The following is a 20,127-nucleotide window of genomic DNA, read 5'->3' on the forward strand; positions in this document are numbered from 1 at the left end:
CACACTGGCACATCCTGGTCCCCCAACCTAGATGAGAAGCACTGGACACCGCGGGGGAGGCTTAGATGTGACTGATCACACTACTCTGTGCTTCTACAGGATAGAAACCCTTTTCCTGTACCCTCTACCCCTCAGCGCCTTGCTCAGTGCACACGGCACAGGCTACATTTCGCATTCATGCTCACAACAGCTCTGTGAAGAAACTGAGGCTCAAAAATCAGCTGGAACTCAGGGCAGCAGAAATCAGAGAAAATCAGTAATGTGACGGAACATCACAGAGTAAGAGGGTGCGGGCAGTGAAACAAGGCCCAGTCAGACCTCCGCGCATTCCCACCAGCACTGCTGCCGGCGCTCTGTCTGCCTTCCACCTCCTGGGCAGTGCTGTGTGCCAGTGAAGGCCACACGTCACCACTGCAGACCTCAGAGACCTGACATGAGTCTTCTAGACAAGGCTGGCATCCCTACATGGCCCAGGACCACGGAAATTCTAGCCAGTCCTCAAAGCTCTTGGGGCGCTCCCTTCTTTATGTCAACCAATTTTCAACCCATGAAGAAGGAACTAACACATCTGGGTGAGATTAAGGAACACCTGTGAATTTAGCTGCATTTAGAGAAACCGCCTTGAACCTTTGGACCTAATCAGGCTAATACTGTGCATGGGGCCACTCAGGTTACATATGCCTTTCTTTCAGTATTGTGAATTTATGATATCCTGAATTTGTGCATGATGCCCGAGAGGTTCAGGTATCCATAAGACTGTCCTGTCAAGTGAGAAAGATCTAAACTCCCCCCATGATACATTAAACTTCAAAAGAGGAAGCAGGATTACAAACAAGATCAGAAGCAAATTAGAAACCAAATCTGAAAGTAATTTTGGCCACAGAGAGTGGTTTAAGACAGTGAATTCGGAAAACTAAAAGAGCAGTGTTACTGAATTAATTCTTCTTCTCTTACTGAAGGAGTACTAGTGGCCACCGACAAGTTTTAGACCTCAAGTTCCACACAATCAAACCTGCCTTGTACCACAGGCTGAAGCACATCCCAGAGCAAACAAAGAGCACTTCCTGTAGTCGGCTGGCCCAGCCAGCAGAGCTCGGGTGTCTCCTGAGAGGACTCAGGTTGCGTGGAGTATGCACGTGAAGTTTGTCATCTTAAGAGTATTCCCCATATTAATGTGCTATATTTATCACTGTTTAGATGAAAAATCAGTGGCATCTTTTCCAGTTTGGCTATAGTTGGAAATAAAATTTTAGATAGCGATCAAGCTCTAGGGTCTGAATCAGTGATTTGCCTGTTTAAAAGACAAAAATACCAAAAAAGGGGGAAAGGATTTCAAAAGCTTAGCATCTACTTTGAGTGAGTGACCAAGGACAGAGCTGTACCCATGTGCCCTGTCCTGGGAATGGGAGCTGCACCTGCCGGTCCCTTATGTGGGGTAGAGAGGTGGGAGCTGCATCTGGAGGGCAGATTGGGGCACGCGGTGGAGGACAGGCAGGACCTCACCCTATCTATGCCACCAGGACACTGGGCGGCCTTGGGGGAATGGAGCCTCCCCACTCCAGCCCGCCACTCCTCCGCGTGGGTACCCCCACCCACAAACAGGACTCAGGTTCACCAGGAAGAACAAACAAAAGGAAGCAGGAGAGAGCGCTCCGTAAAGGGCAGCAGGTACAGATGACACAGAGGCCCAGCAGTCGGAGGCACTCACCACGGCCGGCTTGTTCCAGACGGTCTGCAGGCAGTGCTGCACGGCCCCGCAGTCAGACGCCGTCTTCACGTTCTGGCACCACACGGCCGAGCCTCTGGTACATTCTCTCAGGCCCAGGACGGGGCTGGCGAGAGCTGCAAGCAGAATCAGTGTGAGGATTCCGTTCCCACACACCAGGCCCACCTCACTTGCTTCCCCAGCATCAGGGGCCTTGGCATTTTGCGGGACACTAGGCTGGCCCCTCACCAGCTGTATGAGACACGAGCCACAGAGCCAAGGAGCTGCGTTGTCATGTATGTCACAGGGCTGAGAGGGACTAATCTACCTGGTTCATCGTTTTCCTCTCACACTATTTTTAAACAGTATCAGACAGATCAGTCCTTTTAATCTTTACCATCTTACATTTCCATGAAGTAATGAAAGAAATCACAAGAGAAAAGACTGGCAGGTTTAAAAATAGAAGATTTTAACTTCTGTAGAAATGAAAAATAGCCAAAGTTAAAAAAAATTGTAATGAGAACCCAAAGAGTCACATCCTTATTACATAAAACAATGGCTTTTAAAGTTGTTCTAGTAGAAGAGACCTTTTATAATCAACTGGGTGAGTTTCTGCACATAAACAAGTTTGCTAGCAAAAAACAAAACTATATAGCCTGGATATCACAAAGTGTACGTATGTCCACTTGAAACCAATTGCACACACGGAGTTTCATCTACGGTGTAACAAGGAAAGGACTCGGGTGGAAGTCACAACCACAGAAATGGGATTAGGAAAAAAAAAACAGAAGAAAGGTTCAAGTCACCTGGAACCAAAGAAATGCAGGTTAAAGCAAGAAGGTACCATATTTTTAAAATTAAAATAATAGCCAATGGAAAACAAAAACAAAAAACCTTATCACCAAATAGTGATAAATTTGTGGAAAAAGATGCATTCTTATAAGGCTGACAGCAGTGTGACTAGTAAGTACTTCTCAAAATATATTAATATATTTCAAGAACTGAGGGAAAAAAATCCCTCTTCAAAATTTCACTTCTAATAAAACATTTTAGGGAAATCCAGTAATTCAAGAGGTAAAATACAATATGCCTAAGTATATATATATATTAAGTCAAATTCACGATACTAAAAAAAAGGCAGATGTAACCTGAATGGTCAAAACTAGAGGGAAAAAACTAGTGATATTCTTACCAAAATATTATACAGTTGCTAAATATACTTATAAAAATGATGTATGTCAAACATAAAAATATTCAAGAATATGAAATTGGGGTTGTACAAAAATCAGAAAATAAACAAAACAAGGTGGTTGGCTAAATTACTTTTTTAAATTCCCCATGTCATGTTGTTTGTGTGTAATTTTAAAGAATATTTTATAAACTGCCCTGAGAGAACTATGGTATTCCTTGATTCTGGAACCAAAAATTGGGAAGAAAACTCTCACATTCACACTTCACTAGGAAACAACAGATTACATCAGGCCACATGCAGACGTATGACTGCGCAGGGGTCAAACTCCAGCAGCTATCACAGGAAGGCTGAACTAACTTCTACTGTAAGCAGAAAACATTTGGCTTGGGTCTGAGAAGAAAACCCCCCAGCCACGTAAGAAACAGATTTAGAACCTCAGGAGTCATGCTGCATGTTGCGTCACCTTGTAAACCAAGAGAGGACACAGTAATCCTATGGACATGTCCCTCCCTCCCTCCCTCCCTCCCTCCCCTCTCTCTCTCTCTCTCTCTCTCTCTCTCTCTCTCACACACACACACACACACACACACACGCACGCACACACACCACAGGCTACAACACATGGAGGGCCGTGGGTGTTCTCTCTCTAGGAGAAGGAAGGAAAGGAAATACTGTTATTACTTTACTAGCTATTCAAGCCTAGCTATAGTTCTACAACCTGTTCATGCAGACACGGAGTCACAGGTCCCCAGAAAGCTCAAGCCAGATGATCTGAGCCCCTTCAGACACCACCAAACGAATTCTTAATCTGCCCAGATTACAGCCTTCTCTGCCCTTTGGGGAGCAAAAAATCACAACTCACAACCAGTTCATCAACTCAACAGAAGAGGCCTCATTTCAAAAGCTGTTGGTTTGGTCTGGTCTCTGTGGGAAAACATGTGCCAGATTCAAAACAGTACTACGCTCCCCAGATGGTTAACCATAACGTAGCCAAGCTAGGCTGGGGCCTTCAGCCGTAGGTCCCGGGAGGTCAGAGGGGAGAAGTCACATCACGAGGGTAAGGGCTCTGAGGAGTGAGGGAGTCGCAGAGACAGCCCCAGCCCTGGCAGCTCCCACCAGCACTTCCCACGCTCCTCCCAGGCACTGGCCTCCCAGTTCTCCTGACCTAAGTACCCACTAAGTACATCGCCTGCTTCTACATCTGAATCAGGAGCTCGAATTATGAACAGGAGGTTACAAAATGAGTCTCTAGGCAAAGGAACATACAGAGATACACAGTGAAGCCGGAAGGATGGACCTCAGCAGATAAAAGCAGGGCTCCCTGCACAAGGCCTGACCACCACTCTCCATCCTTACAAATACTCAGTCTAGGGATTTTCTCCAACCTTCCAGCCAGGAACCGGCGGTAACTGACCAAAATCTACCAGGTTTCCGGAACACAATGCACTATCACAGGCCCAAGCAGCAAGAATACTTTGTAACTTGTTTACTCCCCCTAGGAACTTGAAATAGTAATCACCTGCTATAAAGACTTGTTACTTGTTTTGGCCAGGCTATTCTGGACTAAAAAAGTAGCCCCTTCTGTCTGAAATTGGTCCAGCTACTGCAGAACCCAAGGTCATTTCCCAATCCTAACAGTTGCTGAATAGTAACAAGCCCCCACCTCAGAACTAGAGGTAAAATATATGCCTGGTGGCCAATCTGGCAGACCTAAGAGGTCACCCAACCCAAGCCTAAAACAGATTTCAGGGACACTAAGAAATGAAAACTGAAGTCCCAGCTCCCAGAAATTCAGTTCTTACCAAGACCTCCCCATTTACCTCCAAACTAAAGCCAAATTTATAAAGGTGCATGTTATTAAAATGGTCTGTGGTGCAATTTCCTAAGATGACCCGAAGCAACTGCGTGTCCTCAGGGTTGGTAATGAGGCTGAAACAAGCCTGGTGATGCCAAGTGCGCATCTGCTGAGAGTGCGCATCATCCTGAATCTGCTGAGAGGTTCAGGGGCTTATTTCAGGAGCCGGTCTCCTGAGAGGGAATCAAACAGTGGGTCAGAACAAGTTTGGAACATAGATCCCTTCCTCAGAAAACGTACTAATACACAAAACCCTCACACCACTTCAGGGGGTTCTCAACACCTGTCCAGGGACTCCAGCTGGGGACTGAAAGCTCTCGGGGGGGCGGGGGGAGGGGATTCCTGAACATTCCGAGGGAGAGCAGTCATCTTTGCTGACGGGAAAGAACACTTTTGTCTTCTCAGGGGCGGGGCTCCAGCAGACCTCAGGCCCACTGGGAAGGACCCCACCAGGCACTCATCCCTTGTGATGAGTGTTGCCCATGGTCCACGCTGTGGGCGACAGCTCGTGTTAGCGTCACCCAGGTGTGATGTGGCAGAAACGAGGGGGAGGTGGGGAGATCCAGATGATGGGCACCTAAATGGAGTGGAAGGCTCATCCCAAAAAGGCGGAGCAGGGGGCAGGGGCAGCAAGGGCTGAAGACGACAGCTGGGAAAATGAAACTCTCCGGGTTAAATTTAAATGTGAAGTCTGTTGGGCTGCAAGAAAAAGCAGGGCGGCAAGAGCCAACAGCACAAGGACAGAGGTGGGGCTCAGAGGCTGTGGCGTGAGTGGACACAGGTAGGCAGAGCACACCTGCGCACCCTGCTTCCCCTGGGACAGGGACAAGCACGGGGGAAGACAGCAGGTCGGAAGGGGAGGCCCTTAGGAGACTGCAGGTGTTTAGCTGGGAGAGAGAAGGTTTCTGGGATAAGCACAATCATCTTCACAGGTGAAGGACACCTTCCACCTCTGACATGGGGGTGGATCTGCTCTGGGTGGTGGCTTCAGATCCCAGACCTCAGAGCGGTGGGTAGAGGTGAAGGGAAGCAGACCACAGCTCAAGGTAAGGAACATACTTAACACCCACAGGCTATAAAAGGGGAATCGCAGACTTCCCTGGTGGTCCAGTGGTTAAGACCCCACGTTCCCACTGCAGGGGGCGTGGGGTTTGATCCCTGGTGGGGAATTAGGATCCCACATGCCACACGGCACAGCCAGAAGAAAGAAAAAAATAAAGGAAACCTGTGAGAGATTAAGCAAGTTCTAATTAATAAGTGCAGAGTCTCAACTTGAAGTCAGAGTTCTCACTCTGAAGCCTGAACTGTCCTCTAACCAATAAACTGATGCTTTTAAAAAAAAAAAAAAGGGAATGAGTTGGCTTGTTATGTGATGACCTCTACAAGAGTGCGAGCAACCAAGGAGAAACGAAATGCCCAACCTAGAGGGATTCTGTGTAAGAGGGATCCTGAGTGGTGAGCAGGCCTAGAAGACCTCTAGGGGCTACAAAAGTCTTCGCTCTTATAATAATGAGGCAAATGACATTTTCAGTATTTACACATAACCAATATTAAAATTACCCTAACCTACTTTCTTATGAGTTACTTCTCAAAACATCTTCCCAGCAAAGCCTTCATCTCTATTTTCATCTTTCCACATTGCCCCCCAAAACTAACTTTCTTCCCTGAGGCAACAGGCTGAACTCTAAGACAGTTCTTAGAATGTCTGCCTGACACCCTGGAGATTTCTGATTAAATCTGTCCTATTAAGAAGGATCACTGCTCAGGGTAAGGCAAGCACTACACTTCTTAGTTCAAGGGCCTGGCATTCGAGCCCTCAGTGACAAATGCTGGCGGGCTGGAGTCAGAGAAATGATCACTTCAGAGACACTAAAACCCCACAACCAAGTTTCATTTTATTAGGACAGGGTTTCAGGTTTGTTGTTTGTTTTTTTAAGACTTCAGTGGTTATTTCCTTAGGAAAGGGGTGGGTGCCCTGATCCCTTCTTACTCCTAGGCTTAGAAGAAAATAAGCAGATGTGCTCTAAGCCACTCCACATGTAGGTCACTTATCAAAGATAGGCTGTAGTGGAATTTTACTGTCTTGAGAACAGCTGCCATGAGCCGGATCAGTCATGGGCTTTGTGGCAGCTCTAGACTCTTACCAAAAATCCTCAGTGAGCCTGGGAGGGAGGGAAGGAGGGAGAGCTCACCATAGCCGTGTGTGTTTTAGGTGCTCTTACGATGACTTCTTAAGTGAGAAGGAGCTAAACCCCAAGTTTAGAGTGAGGCTTCTAAGGCAACTTACCCACCATCTAACAAGTTAAATGTTTTTCAAACACAGTATACTGAAAAGAAAATAAGATCTGCCTGCAAGTCCTGTCCAAATGACCCTAAACAAATCACCATCCTTCTGAGCTTGTTTTTCATCTGTAAAATGAGGATGAAGCCATTGATCACTGGATTGTTTTGAGAAAAGAGATGACGTAATTATGCACTTTCAACTGCCAAAGTATTACTCTCTCAACCATCATCATCTATCTGTCTGGTATCTTAATTTATCCACATTATCTCGACGCCCCTACCAGACTGGCTCTGAAATCAGACAGTGAAGGTTCAGATCATGGCTCTACCACTTCTAGTCATGTGACCTTCAGACTCTGGTCTTCCAATTTGCAAAATGGGCCTATTACTAGTACCTATTCCAAGGGATTTGTAAAAATTAACCGACTGTAAAACACAGTGCAGTGCTGGCATGCTACAGAAGTCCAGTGAGCACTACTACTATTATTATCCACAGTAGCAACTAGAAGACCTTTTTCACATCTACTATCTTGCCCAGAACAGGTGTTCCACAAATAGCTGAATCAAGGATGTTCTATTTGCTTTCTCTACATTTAATCAGGTCATTAACTGGCAGCTCAAAGACCTAGAGAGCTGTTTCCCAGCAACCTCAGAAGTTGTTGGTTACTAAATTCAAGACCCAGAAATCACGAGGAGAGTGAAGCACAGGCTCCACTGTAATGAGCCCAGGAGTTGATACTGTGTAGCTAGGAGCTCAACAAGAAGCCCTGCGTGGGCAAAAAATGAGAGGTGCCCAGCGAAGCACCAGTACCACCACCAGTGAAAAGCTTTCAGTAATTCATGTAATTGGAGCTACAGGCTGATTGCCCTCCAATCCCAAGAAAGTTTCCACTGTTCAAAATATTTTTGGAACCCACTTTTTAGAAAAGCCCCCTCAAAAACCTCTCCTTCTCTGGAAGGGCACAGAGGCAGTATGGCAACATGATCACTGCCCTGAGTGTTGGGGGTAGACAGACCTGACGAAACTCCTGCCCTGCTGTCTACTAAAGCCAAGCCTCAGACAACTTACTAACGCCACAATTATCTGCAAAATATGGAAAATAAGAGTGCCCTTGGGGCTTCCCTGGTGGCTCAGTGGTTAAGAATCCACCTGCCAACGCAGGGGACACAGGTTCGAGCCCTGGTCTGGGAAGATCCCACATGCCGCAGAGCAACTAAGCCCATGTGCCATAGCTACTGAGCCTGCGCTCTAGAGCTCGCGAGCCACAACTACTGAAGCCCGCGCAACAAGAGCCCATGGTCCGCAACAAGAGAAGCTGCTGCAATGAGAAGCCCGTGCACCGCAACGAAGAGTAGCCCCCACTCAACACAACTAGAGAAAGCCCGCGTAGCAACGAAGACCCAACACAGCCATAAATTAATTAATTAATTAATTAACTTCCTTTAAAAAAAAAGAGTGCCCTCTTCTCAGGAATTCTGTGAAGATTAATAAGAAGGCACAGAAAGCACTGAGAGTGCCTGGTACTTATGAAGCTCAGTTAATTGTACACTGGCTTGTTAATGGTGGACTTGAGGGAAAGGATGACAAAGGGAGGTGTTCACATTCTAATTTTTGTATACTGGCATAAATTAATTTTTTCTCATGTTACTTTTAAAATCAGAAAAAAAATAGTTAAACCTTACAACCTGTTTCAGGGAACAATTATTGCCCAGTGTGGCACAGACCACAAGTTGCTCCCTGTATCTATTCTCCACTCCTTTCAAAGGAACAGAACCACAAATTCTTAGCTACACACATGGCTGCCAAAATTAAAAACCACATTTCCCAGTCCCCCTTGTAGCAGGGTCTGGCCATGAAACCACATTCCGGCTGATGGGATGTTAGTAGACATTACTGCATTTTTTTTTTTTTTTTTTTTTTTGCGGTATGTGGGCCTCTCACTGTTGTGGCCTCTCCCGTTGCAGAGCACAGGCTCCGGACGCGCAGGCCCAACGGCCATGGCTCACGGGCCCAGCCGCTCCGCGGCACGTGGGATCCTCCCAGACCGGGGCACGAACCCGCGTCCCCTGCATCGGCAGGCGGACTCTCAACCACTGCGCCACCAGGGAAGCCCATTACTGCATTTTTAAAGACAAGTGATGGCTGGAACTTTGGCAGCCACGATGGGCCATGAAGAAAGGGCCTAGACCTCAATGATGCAGAACACTGAGCTAGAAGAGCCTGGGTCTCCGAATTCTTTTGGAAGTAGAACCACTATGCTAGCCCTAGATTGCCTGGCTCCTGAACTCGCTATGATAGATGGGAACAGTTCAATCATAATTAAGACACCATTATTCTAGGTCTCTGTTGTCTGCAGTCAAACCTAAGCCTAACTATAATACCAGCTTAATCATCTACCTCATTCACCAAAATAGTCTCCAAATGACAAGTCTTTACTAAGGCTTACCTCCACTGCGGGTATTTAAAAGTCCATGTACACCATATAATTAACAAAGATTTTCAAAAACAACCTCAGAATGAAAGGGATAATCATTCCTAGAATGTGTTTTATGCCCTATTTGTTAAAACAATCAGTCTTATTATTTTAGCCATATAAAATCTTTTTTATTCCTTTTAAATATTTCAGGTAACATACGCTAAATACTGTTCGAGTCTAATCATCAAAAAAAAAAAAAAGGGGGTAACAGAAAATGCAAGCAGCCTCCCAATCTCAACAATCAGAGCACACATTCCACAGGGCAGTGGATCTGATGCCTGGGTAATGCATTGCCATGGCAACAAGCAGGTTGCTAGGAAACCAAGAGAGAGGAACCCCAGGAGAGGCAGTATCTACCTCAGGTCCCCCGCATTCAGACATTTCTCAGGAGAATTTGTGCACTTAGATTCCCTAAGAGCAGGAGATAACACAATGCACTCAACACTGACTACTCGATGAAACAGCTGGTGTCACAAATACCTTCGATGACAAAGAGCACTTGTCCCTTCTTTAGAGGATCTTGCTTTTGGAAAACATTCTGCAGAGCAGAATAAAAATACTGCCCATTTAATCATTCTGAATGGCATACGCTTAGAGGCAGCCTGCCTTGATCTGGAGGAAGTAAGGTCCAAACAGTCCTCTTATCACAAAAGGAATCTGTGGCAATAAAGCTTTCAAGCTGCTAGGCTGACATCCCATCACCTCTGGCTCAGATAAGCTATTATTTCTGTTACTTAAGACAAAGGTTCTTTCTTCCCTGCTTCTCCTCTCGCACTGCCCCCTTGCTTTTTAATTTTCCTCACAAGCCAGATCATTCTAGGACAAGAAATCAATCCACATGAAGAAAGCAACAGAATCCTCAGGTACACTGCCTTGTGTGATAACACACACTGAGGGGCAAGGCTGTGTGATCTTCTTAGATTGTAAAAGAACGATTCAATTTGGCATAATTAATTTTGGGAAGAGAAATTCCTATCTAGTTCATTCAAGAGCACTCCCGGGGTTCCCTGGTGGTGCAGTGGTTAAGAATCCGCCTGCCGGGCTTTCCTGGTGGCGCAGTGGTTGAGAGTCCGCCTGCCGATGCAGGGGACACGGGTTCGTGCCCCGGTCCGGGAAGATCCCGCATGCCGCGGAGCGGCTGGGCCCGTGAGCCATGGCCGCTGAGACTGCGTGTCCAGAGCCTGTGCTCCGCAACGGAAGAGGCCACAACAGTGAGAGGCCCGCGTACCGCCAAAAAGAATCCGCCTGCCAATGCAGAGGACACAGGTTTGATCCCTGGTCCGGGAAGATCCCACATGCCGCGGAGCAACTAAGCCCATGCACCACAACTGCTGAGCCTGCACTCTAGAGCCCGCGTACCACAGCTACTGAGCCCGCATGCCACAACTACGCAAGCCCGTGTGCCTAGAGCCTGTGCTCCACAACAAGAGAAGCCACTGCAATGAGAAGCCCGCGCATTGCAACGAAGAGTAGCCCCCGCTTGCCGCAACTAGAGAAAGCCTACACACAGCCACGAAGACCCAAAAATAAAATAAATAAATATATTTTTTTAAAAAGAGCACTCTAGTCCTAACACAATACTGTAAATCAACTATACTCCAATAAAAAAATTAATTAAAAAAAGAAAAAAGGAGCACTCCAGTCCAATATAAACTCCTGTCAGCAAAGCTCTTCTTCCAAAGTGTCAACCTATCAGGTGATGATCAGACATAAACTTAAATCACCTTAGATAATATTACTCCACAACTGGACCATGAAGAAGCCCCTGACAGAAATGCCCAAGGTCCAGCCAGGTGAATGGGTACAGGCAGAGGTCAAAGGCATATCTGTATGGTTCTACACTCGGCCCAGGATACAGTCCAGGAATCAATTCAGCCAGCCAGCCAGCCAGAAGCCGGCCCAGGCTCTATCCCATCCCTGCTAACCGGCTGGGTGGTCTCTGCACCCTTGAAGAAGACAATAATATTAAAAAAAAAAAAAAAAAAGATTTCATGCAAACCCACTAATAAGGAAATTCAGTGTTCTGGGCTCGTCACACATGATTGTTTACTAAGTAAAAAGTTTCAGATACATGCAAGTGTGTCTACTATAAATGTCACTTTTGAGTGCTTAATACTTAAAAGGAATACCACCTTCATTGGAAATGCTGAAATCTAAAATTCAGACCACAGCATGGATTAGGGCAGGATATTAGAATTCCCAGCATTCTGATTTAGTTGCTCTCACCTGAGAGGGCTGCTGTAAGGATAAAATGTTAAGCAAAAAGCACTTAGAACAGTGCTGGGTACACAATGAACTCTCAGGAAGTGTCACCTACTATGATGTCTGTAGTTCCTGCAAATCATGTACACTGGTAGTTTACACTCAAAGCGTGGTCCACAGAACAATGAGGGTCTCAGAGATTCTTTTAGGGGATCCATGAGGTCAAAATTCTCATAATAGTAATATGAAGATGTTAGTTGCCTTTTTCACTCATTCACTCAAAAATAAGCAGTGGAATTTTTCTGGAAGCGTATGACATGTGACAGTGCAAAAGACTGAATGCAGAGGCAGCTGAAAATCCAGCCAGGTGTTAAAAAGATTGCAAAAATGTAAAATAAGCTGTTCTTCTCACTAAATAGGTTTATGTTTAGGAAAACAGCTATTTTTCATTAAAATCACAATGTGTTAACATGTAATGGATTTATTTTTTTTAAGGATTATTTTTAAAATTTTGTCAGCTTAATTTATAAGATGGTAAATATCATAGATATAACCCAGATTAACAAAAGCTCTTTGGGGTCTCTCAGTGACTCAGGAGTATACAGGGATCCTGAGACCAAAAAGTTTGAGAACCACTGGGTTAAACATTTAAAAACAACTAAGTTCTGGAACTAAAAAGAGGGGAAGGGGCTTCCCTGGTGGCGCAGTGGTTGAGAGTCCGCCTGCCGATGCAGGGGATATGGGTTCGTGCCCCGGTCCAGGAAGATCCCACATGCCGCGGAGCAGCTGGGCCCGTGAGCCACGGCCGCTGAGCCTGTGCGTCTGGAGCCTGTGCTCCGCAATGGGAGAGGCCACAACAGTGAGAGGCCTGCACACCGCAAAAAAAAATAAATAAAAAAAATAAAAAGAGGGGAAACAACTCCTCAAATTATAGCTGGTTCCCTTTTCAGATTTACCTCAAATCAGGGCCACCAGGGGTATCTTAGTTATGTTAGGGTCCTGTGTCCCTAACCCCTATATAAAATCCTCTCCAAAAGGCTCGGGGCTGGGGGGTGGGTGGGGGGATTGGCTCTAACCTGGACACGATTTTTTTTTTTTTTTTTTTTTTTTTTTGCGGTATGCGGGGCTCTCACTGCTGTGGCCTCTCCCGTTGCGGAGCACAGGCTCCGGACATGCAGGCTCAGCGGCCATGGCTCACGGGCCCAGCCGCTCCGCGGCATGTGGGATCTTCCCGGACCAGGGCACGAACCCATGTCCCCTGCATCGGCAGGCGGACTCTCAACCACTGCGCCACCAGGGAAGCCCGGACACGAACTGTTATTAAAAGCCAACACTTCACCTGAGTCCAAAGTCACTCTTGATTTGCAAACTCCTAAACACAATTTCTTAAAATTCGTTTCAGTTAATAAAAGAAAATGCTTTGTTTAATCGTGATAAAGATCTGGCACTACCAGCATTTAAGTTTCATGCACACCGACCCACCAGCAGTTACTGAGCTTAATTAAGTCCTCTTGCTACAGCTCACACCACGGTTCAGCAGGACTGAGCACCTATTACAGGCCAAACACTGTTGTACGTGCTGCAGATCCAGTCAGTGACCACGACAACAAATAAAAACACATCATATGATGCCAGGCAGCGCCAAGTGCTACGAAGAAAAATGAAGCCAAGGAAGAGCAAGACTAGGGCAGAATGGCATGGACATTTCAGACAGAGCAGGGTGCAACTCTGGTAAGGCAACACCTAGGCAGAGAGTAAACTACATGATTACCTGGAAAGGAAGATGACCCAGACAGGTAGAACACAAAATGGGCAACAGTAAGTAAGTAGCCCTGACCTGATGGGAGAGGAAGAACTTTGAACAGCAGCCGAGGGCCAGATGACATGACCTTGCAGAATAAACTTTAGGTTTTACTCCTAGTGAGACAGGAAAAGCCACATGACCCTCTGGCATCAGCGACTGCACATGGAGACAGCATTCCAGCACAGCTGTTAAAGGAGTTGTTTTGTTTTTTTACTATAATAAGTGACACCACTAAGACTGGCCAAAAGAACTTTCTAACAAAACATCTCCTTCAATCTTATTTACGTAGTTTCCTGTCACATAAAGAATTTCTTTTCAAAAGCAGTATCTATCCAAATGTGGCCAGAATTTAATTTGAAAATTTGGAAGTGTCATTAGAATCCATCTCACTTTTCCTGTGACACAGATGTCCATCAATAGATTTAACTAAATTGACACATCCATACAATAAAATACTCTGCAGCTATTTTTTTTTTAACAGCTGGGAGGTAGAAGGTGATTAAGAAGACAGGACAACTTAAGTGCAATGTGGTACTCTGGATCCACTCCTGGAACAGAAACAAGAGATTAGTAGGAAAATTGGTAAAATCCAAATAAAGTATGCAGTCTAGTTAACAGTAAGGTTAATTTCTTACTTTTGACAAATGTACAGCGGTTATCTAAGATGTTAACAGTAAGGGAAGTTTGGGTGCAGGGTATATAGAAACTCACTGTACTAGCTTTGCAACTTTTCTGTAAATCTAAGATTATTCCAAAATTTATGTTTTTTTAGAAAGGCAGTAGTATAGATCTATCTGTATTAGCATGAAATAACCTCTAAAGATACAAATAAAAGGAGAAATGCAAATGAAAACCATCTCACCCTTTTATCATGGCAAAATTTCAAGTCTGACATCAAATGTTAATATAGCAACTAAAAACCGCATATTCTGTGGGAACAGAAATTCCTAAAATCATTTTAGAGAGCAATTCAGCAATTTCTAATTAAGGTGAAAACAGATATACTCCACAACTCAGCAATTCTGTTCCTAGGTATATCCTCTAAGGAAATGTCTGTTCATGTGCACAAGAGTATTTATAGAAGCAGTTTGTAACAGAACAATAAAACAACTGAAAATAATCTAAATGTCTATCAACAGAATGGAGAATAAGTATGATATAAATGTAATACTGTAGTGAAAATGAATGAAACAGATCTAAACATTTTCAAAATGAATGAACCTCACTAGCAAAATAAAAAAAAAATTACTAACCCAAGAATATATATTATTCATAAAATGTTTAAAATATCCAAAACAGGACTTCCCTGGTGGTCTAGTGGTTAAGACTGTCGCTTCCACCACAGCGGGCATGGGTTCAACCCCTGGTCAGGGAAGTTCTGCATGCCGTGCAGTGTGGCCAAAAAGGTTAAAAAAAAAAAAAAAAGAAAAAATCCAAAACAATACTACACATACCGCTGAAGATTACACATATATGTATGAAAGTATAAAGACAGACCTGTAGGGGGATGATAAACACCAAGGCCAGGAAGGTGGTTATCTATGGAAGGAGGCGGGCTATTCTATAACTTAACTAGAGTGTTATATACATAGGTGTTATCATTACTCTTCCACTTTTCCGGATGTCCAGAATGTTCCACAATTTTAAAAAAGAGCAAGGAGCGAAACAGTGTAATATGTGTTTGTGTTAAAAAGAAAAACAGAAGGGGAAATCATACACACAGCCGCCTACAGGTAGCTCCGGAAGGCTCCTAAAGGAGCTGGTACCAGGCTGCCTCTGGGAAAGGCCCAGGGGACAGTGGTGGGAGGGAAACATACTTTTTACTCTATGCACTATTACACTGATGGAACTTGTTTACTGTGTGCAGTTATTATCTGAACACTTCACCGCCATTGAGGGATGGGGAAACCAGACTGGGGCGGGGAGTGGAGAACAGACTTATCCCAGGTACATGGTTAGGGACAACCAGCCTAGAATCTGAGTAGTCAGGTTACTGGGAACCAGCCCTGATCTGCTGGGCTGTTCTGTTAAAAACTGATGTATAAACCAAGAGTTTGGCTGCCTAGCCAAATTCTTTCCCACCTCCCTCCTAATGGCTGACTACCTCCCCTAGTTTGTTTTCTGATCTGGTAATTATGTCCAACATAACATATTTACAAGTCAATTTAATTTTGTTTGTTGTTAAATTTACAACATCCAATGAAATGAAAGAAGGCAGGAGACATGACAAAATCAAGGGCAGACTGATTTTGTCCTTGTGCTGGTGGGACAAGGACATTAACAAACATGGTATTGTTTTTTTGTGGTTTAACAACAAACCCTATAGTACTTATTTACCTAAGCCTTGTCGTACAGTAAGTTATTAAAGCATCACTACATCACTACATTATTAATCCCATTGTACAGATGAGGAAGCACAGTTTAAGAAAATTGCCCAAGGTCAGTCAATGATGTGATAAGTTAAACTTCTATTCTACAGTATCATCTCACTCCCATCATAAAGAATTATAAATTCCACAAGAAAGCATGGAATTTTGACAGGTTATTTTTCAGTGCATAGACCATTACCCAAGGCCATAATTCAGGTTATTTTCTGGAACTTCACGGAACAAAAGTAAAGCAATGAGTGCTTTCGCCAACAGTCAAACTGTTCATCCCAATCACTGTATTTACCATCAGTTTTAAAATGATTTAAAAAAACAAAAACAAAAAACAAAACAGGCAGGGCAGGAAAATCCAGACCCTCCTTCCAGGAAGCAGAACCAAATAACTGGTGCCGGAAGCAAGGCTTAGAGTGACCTAGAATGCCCATGCTAGAAGACTGCTTCGAGAAGCTGCAGTGCACACTTGCCCAAGTGGCATGGTCTTGGCCTTGAGAGCTTCCCATGCCTTATTAGGTGCTTTCCCCCACCAGCAACACCCTGTCGCCCTTCCTCGTCCCCATCCAGTTAAGCCACAGCCTAGCCATTCCAGCTTCAGAGCCCAAGAAAATGGAGGAGCAAGTTCTCCTTCCCCATCTAGAAAAATCCAGACCACCTGATCTAATACGCTTCAACTATCGTAGGAGGTATTGGATACACCTTGTTAAATGCAATTAAACCACTTACCAAATCCTTGTTATTTTCAGAGTAAAGTTGATTATTGACTAACAATTGATAAACAGGGGAATTATCCAAATTCCTGGCAGGTGAGAACTGGAGTTGTTGACATTCAGCAGGCTGTGCTATAAGTTCATGTCTTGCATCGTAATAAAAATAAGCTATCAAATGAATACATATATTTGTACATAATACATTCTAGCATCCCTAGAGAGCTACCTGCCTCAGTGGCAGGTAAACACTATTCAGCTGGTTAGCCTCTATACAAGTGGCAGGAACAGGGGCAGCTAAGTTTCAAGGAATATGTACCACATCCCAGGCACCAAGCCACTTGTTTTATACTTACCACCTCATTAACACTGGGCCTGCCTTTTCCCACTAGAGGAATCACCCAACAGTATGTCCTTACTATATGATCCCATTTATAAAAAGCTCAAAAACAGTAATTAGGTTTTTACATTTACAGTGCTAGAAGCTAACAAAGTGGTTTCCTTTGGGGCAAGTTAGACAGGGTAAGTGGATGGGGAGGCACAGGGGCTTCTGGATGCTACTCCTTTACCTTGGGGGCTGCTTACAGTGGGCTCGTTCACTCTGCAGTAATACCTCAATTTGTACACTTAAAAGGTGCATGTTTTCTGTATGTAAATTACAGCCCAATAAGCTTGTAAAGTTAAGCGCTTGGTGTTGACGGAAGGATAAAGAGCAAGCACTGTCAGAAGTCCTGGGTTCTGATTCTGACTTCCCCAGTAAATGGCCTACGATTTGGGGGAGTCATTTCTGGGGGACCTCAGTGTCTTCACTCCTAACAGGTTAGAGGAGATACTCTCCAATTCTCTCAGTATACCATCACTGCCATTTCTTTTCCAGGTGGAGAAAAAGGAGGGGCAACTGGATGAGTAGGAAAATAACTCGAGAGCAAAAGTCTCTACCACCAGGACATCATTAAAACACAAAGCATAAAGCCTCTCCAGATTCAGGATGACACTCTCTGGCGCCACACTGGAACAGCAAGTTCTAAGCTCTCAGGGAGCAGATGATGGCTGCCGTCACTAGGCACCTTCATTAACAAGCTCACTATCAATATTAAAAATTTTAGGAATACATTTCCAAAAAGCTACACTGGGGCCAGAGCTGTCAAGGCAAGCAGGCATTCATACATTGTGTTCAGAGCATGACCTTGGCATAATCCTAAAGGCTGGGCAGCAAGATTAGAACAAGGCCATTATTACACACTCCTATTCACCCAGGTGTTCAGGGAAAAGGGTATCTAGTTTAACTTAACAGTCGGGTTAGCCATACTCCCATATATACCAGAGGAGGATTTTACATTTCCAAACAAACAATTAAGTCCTTTTTGTGTGGGTTGAGTGATTCAGAACTCTTAAGGGTCTCGTGAGGAGTGACTCACTGCCAGTAAGAACAGTTTGATAGTGAAAAACAAAAAAAAATCGTTTTCAATCAGTATAGAAAATTTAGAGACTAGCATTAGTTTATCATACTGACTATGGAATAAAAGCAGTATCAACCCCAGCAAGAAAGTTTCTTTGGTGACTATAAAACCAAAAATCTTTCTTTATAAGTTGATTGCCTTCCATAATCCACAAGTAAAGCAAGTTTAGGAGCTTGGTTTAAGGTTAAGACACATTCGTGGAAGTTGCTGAAAGCTAACATGAGAAAAACACCTTAAATCTATCTCATCTATAAATATCGTATTTGATTCCCATCAACTCTGTCATCCATTACATTACTGTCTATTAAAATTTGGATTGCTGCATGAGTTAGAATGGAAGCTAGCCCTTAGATTACAGTTAACTAGAAACAGAAATTGAGGATGGGCCTGAAGATCAGGTTTATTGCCCTCAGTAGGCTATTATCTGAAAACATCCAGATTTGGGGTCCTCTGTGTACTTAAATTAAAATCTGGCTCCAAGTCTATCAACCTCACTCCTTTCCCTTTACCATGATGATTTAGATGAGGTTAAGACTATGAAGACAAGAGCTGAGGGTGGAGAGTTGGTCTCGATGACATGGGAAGGGCACGGGACCCCTTCTAATTCCAGGAAGGCAGTACAGCTGGTTACCAAGCACTGGCTACATAACCTGCGATGATTTTAACAACCATCAGTGCTATTTCAGGACAATTAGTGGGTAAGAATACTATGTACAACAACTTCTCAGGTACTTAGATTTTCCCCAAAATAAAGGCCACTGCCAAAACCAGCCAATGGCCGTGCAAGATGAAATGAGGGCTCCATTGCAAACTCAACAGGACTACAAAAACCCCACATCATCTTCAAGATGTAGGATCAAGAGTAAATATATATGCAAAGATAAACGTCAATACAGAAGATATACTTATGTGCTTTCTGCAACTTCAATACTCTTAAAAACTGGGGCAAGTGAGGCCAAGGGCCAAAGTCTGTCCAGAAGTTGGGGCTCCAGTCCATCTCCATGACGTGCGTCCAGCACAAGCACGACACAGCTGCAGGAGGGGTCACCCTACAGGCCCACCCCGAGAGCTGGACCGGCAGCTTAAGGGAGCCCCAGTCCGCCAACTCAGGCCGTGAGGGAGACGCTACTTCCCCGGCCCCGCCCGCCTCGCACACACGCCCGACCCCAGCCCCTAGGCAGCCTGGCTCCCAACCGCCCCCCGCCTCCAGCAGCCCCTCCGCCGCCCAGCAGGTACCGGGCTCTGCGCACGCGCCTGCGCAGTGCGCGCCCCTCACTAATCCCTATGGGGAGCGAAGGGGCGAGGCCAGGTATAGCCAGCTCCGGGACTAGCGGGCTGCGTCCTGCGGGGTCCCCTTCCCCAGGCTGGGGGTCCCAGGGCTTACCCGCGCCCAGGAGGCTGGCCAGAACCAAGAAGGAGTACATGACGCGTCCTGACTCCGCAGTCTGCAATGCAGAGCGTCAGCTGATCCTCAGCGAATATAAACCTGCCCCGCCCCAAAGCCGCCCACCGCGCAGGCGCAAGCTCCGTCCCGGCCGGGCGGCCCGAATTTTTCCCGCAGCCTGACTCAGCGCCGCACAGGGCGCCTGCGCAAAAGGAAGGCTGGGAGGAGGGAGGAATGTGGAGGCCGAAAGGATTGAAGGAGCATGGGAGGAGGATAAGGAGACGGAAGGGAATGGAGAGGTCATCAAAGATTACATAAATGGGGCTTCCCTGGTGGCGCAGTGGTTGAGAGCCCGCCTGCCGATGCCGGGGACGCGGTCCGGGGGGCCCGGTCCGGGGGAATCCCTTATGCTGTAGAGCGGCTGGGCCCATGAGCCTGCGCGTCCGGAGCTCCGCAGCGGGAGAGGCCACAACAGTGAGAGGCCCGCGTACCGCAAAAAAAAAAAAATAATAATTGAGGTCAACGTTAGGGATTTTATATATATATATATATATATATATATATATATACTATCTTTCAAGCCTCACCTTTTTTCTATGAAGTACCATTTTCTATTATTAGTACCATTTTTCAGTTGAGAATCCGTACTCAAAAAGGTTATCTACTTTTTGTAAGCT

General features: G+C 45.2%; 1 protein-coding gene across 2 annotated transcripts in view; it reads right to left on the bottom strand.

Moving 5' to 3' along the window:
* Window positions 1-19,490, bottom strand: part of PSAP (prosaposin) — a gene marked incomplete at its 5' end in the record, with an annotated part of 31,864 nt that extends 12,374 nt beyond the window's left edge. For both annotated transcript variants that reach the window (XM_079709094.1, XM_079709095.1), the window contains 2 exons: window positions 1,709-1,842; window positions 19,451-19,490. In XM_079709094.1, the coding sequence (XP_079565220.1) occupies window positions 1,709-1,842; window positions 19,451-19,490 (174 nt within the window). The remainder of the gene's footprint in view (window positions 1-1,708; window positions 1,843-19,450) is intronic.
* Window positions 19,491-20,127: the final 637 nt, after the last annotated feature.

This window comes from Hyperoodon ampullatus (genome assembly GCF_949752795.1).
Source record: "Hyperoodon ampullatus genome assembly, chromosome: 1".
NCBI classification, from domain to species: Eukaryota; Metazoa; Chordata; class Mammalia; order Artiodactyla; family Ziphiidae; genus Hyperoodon; species Hyperoodon ampullatus.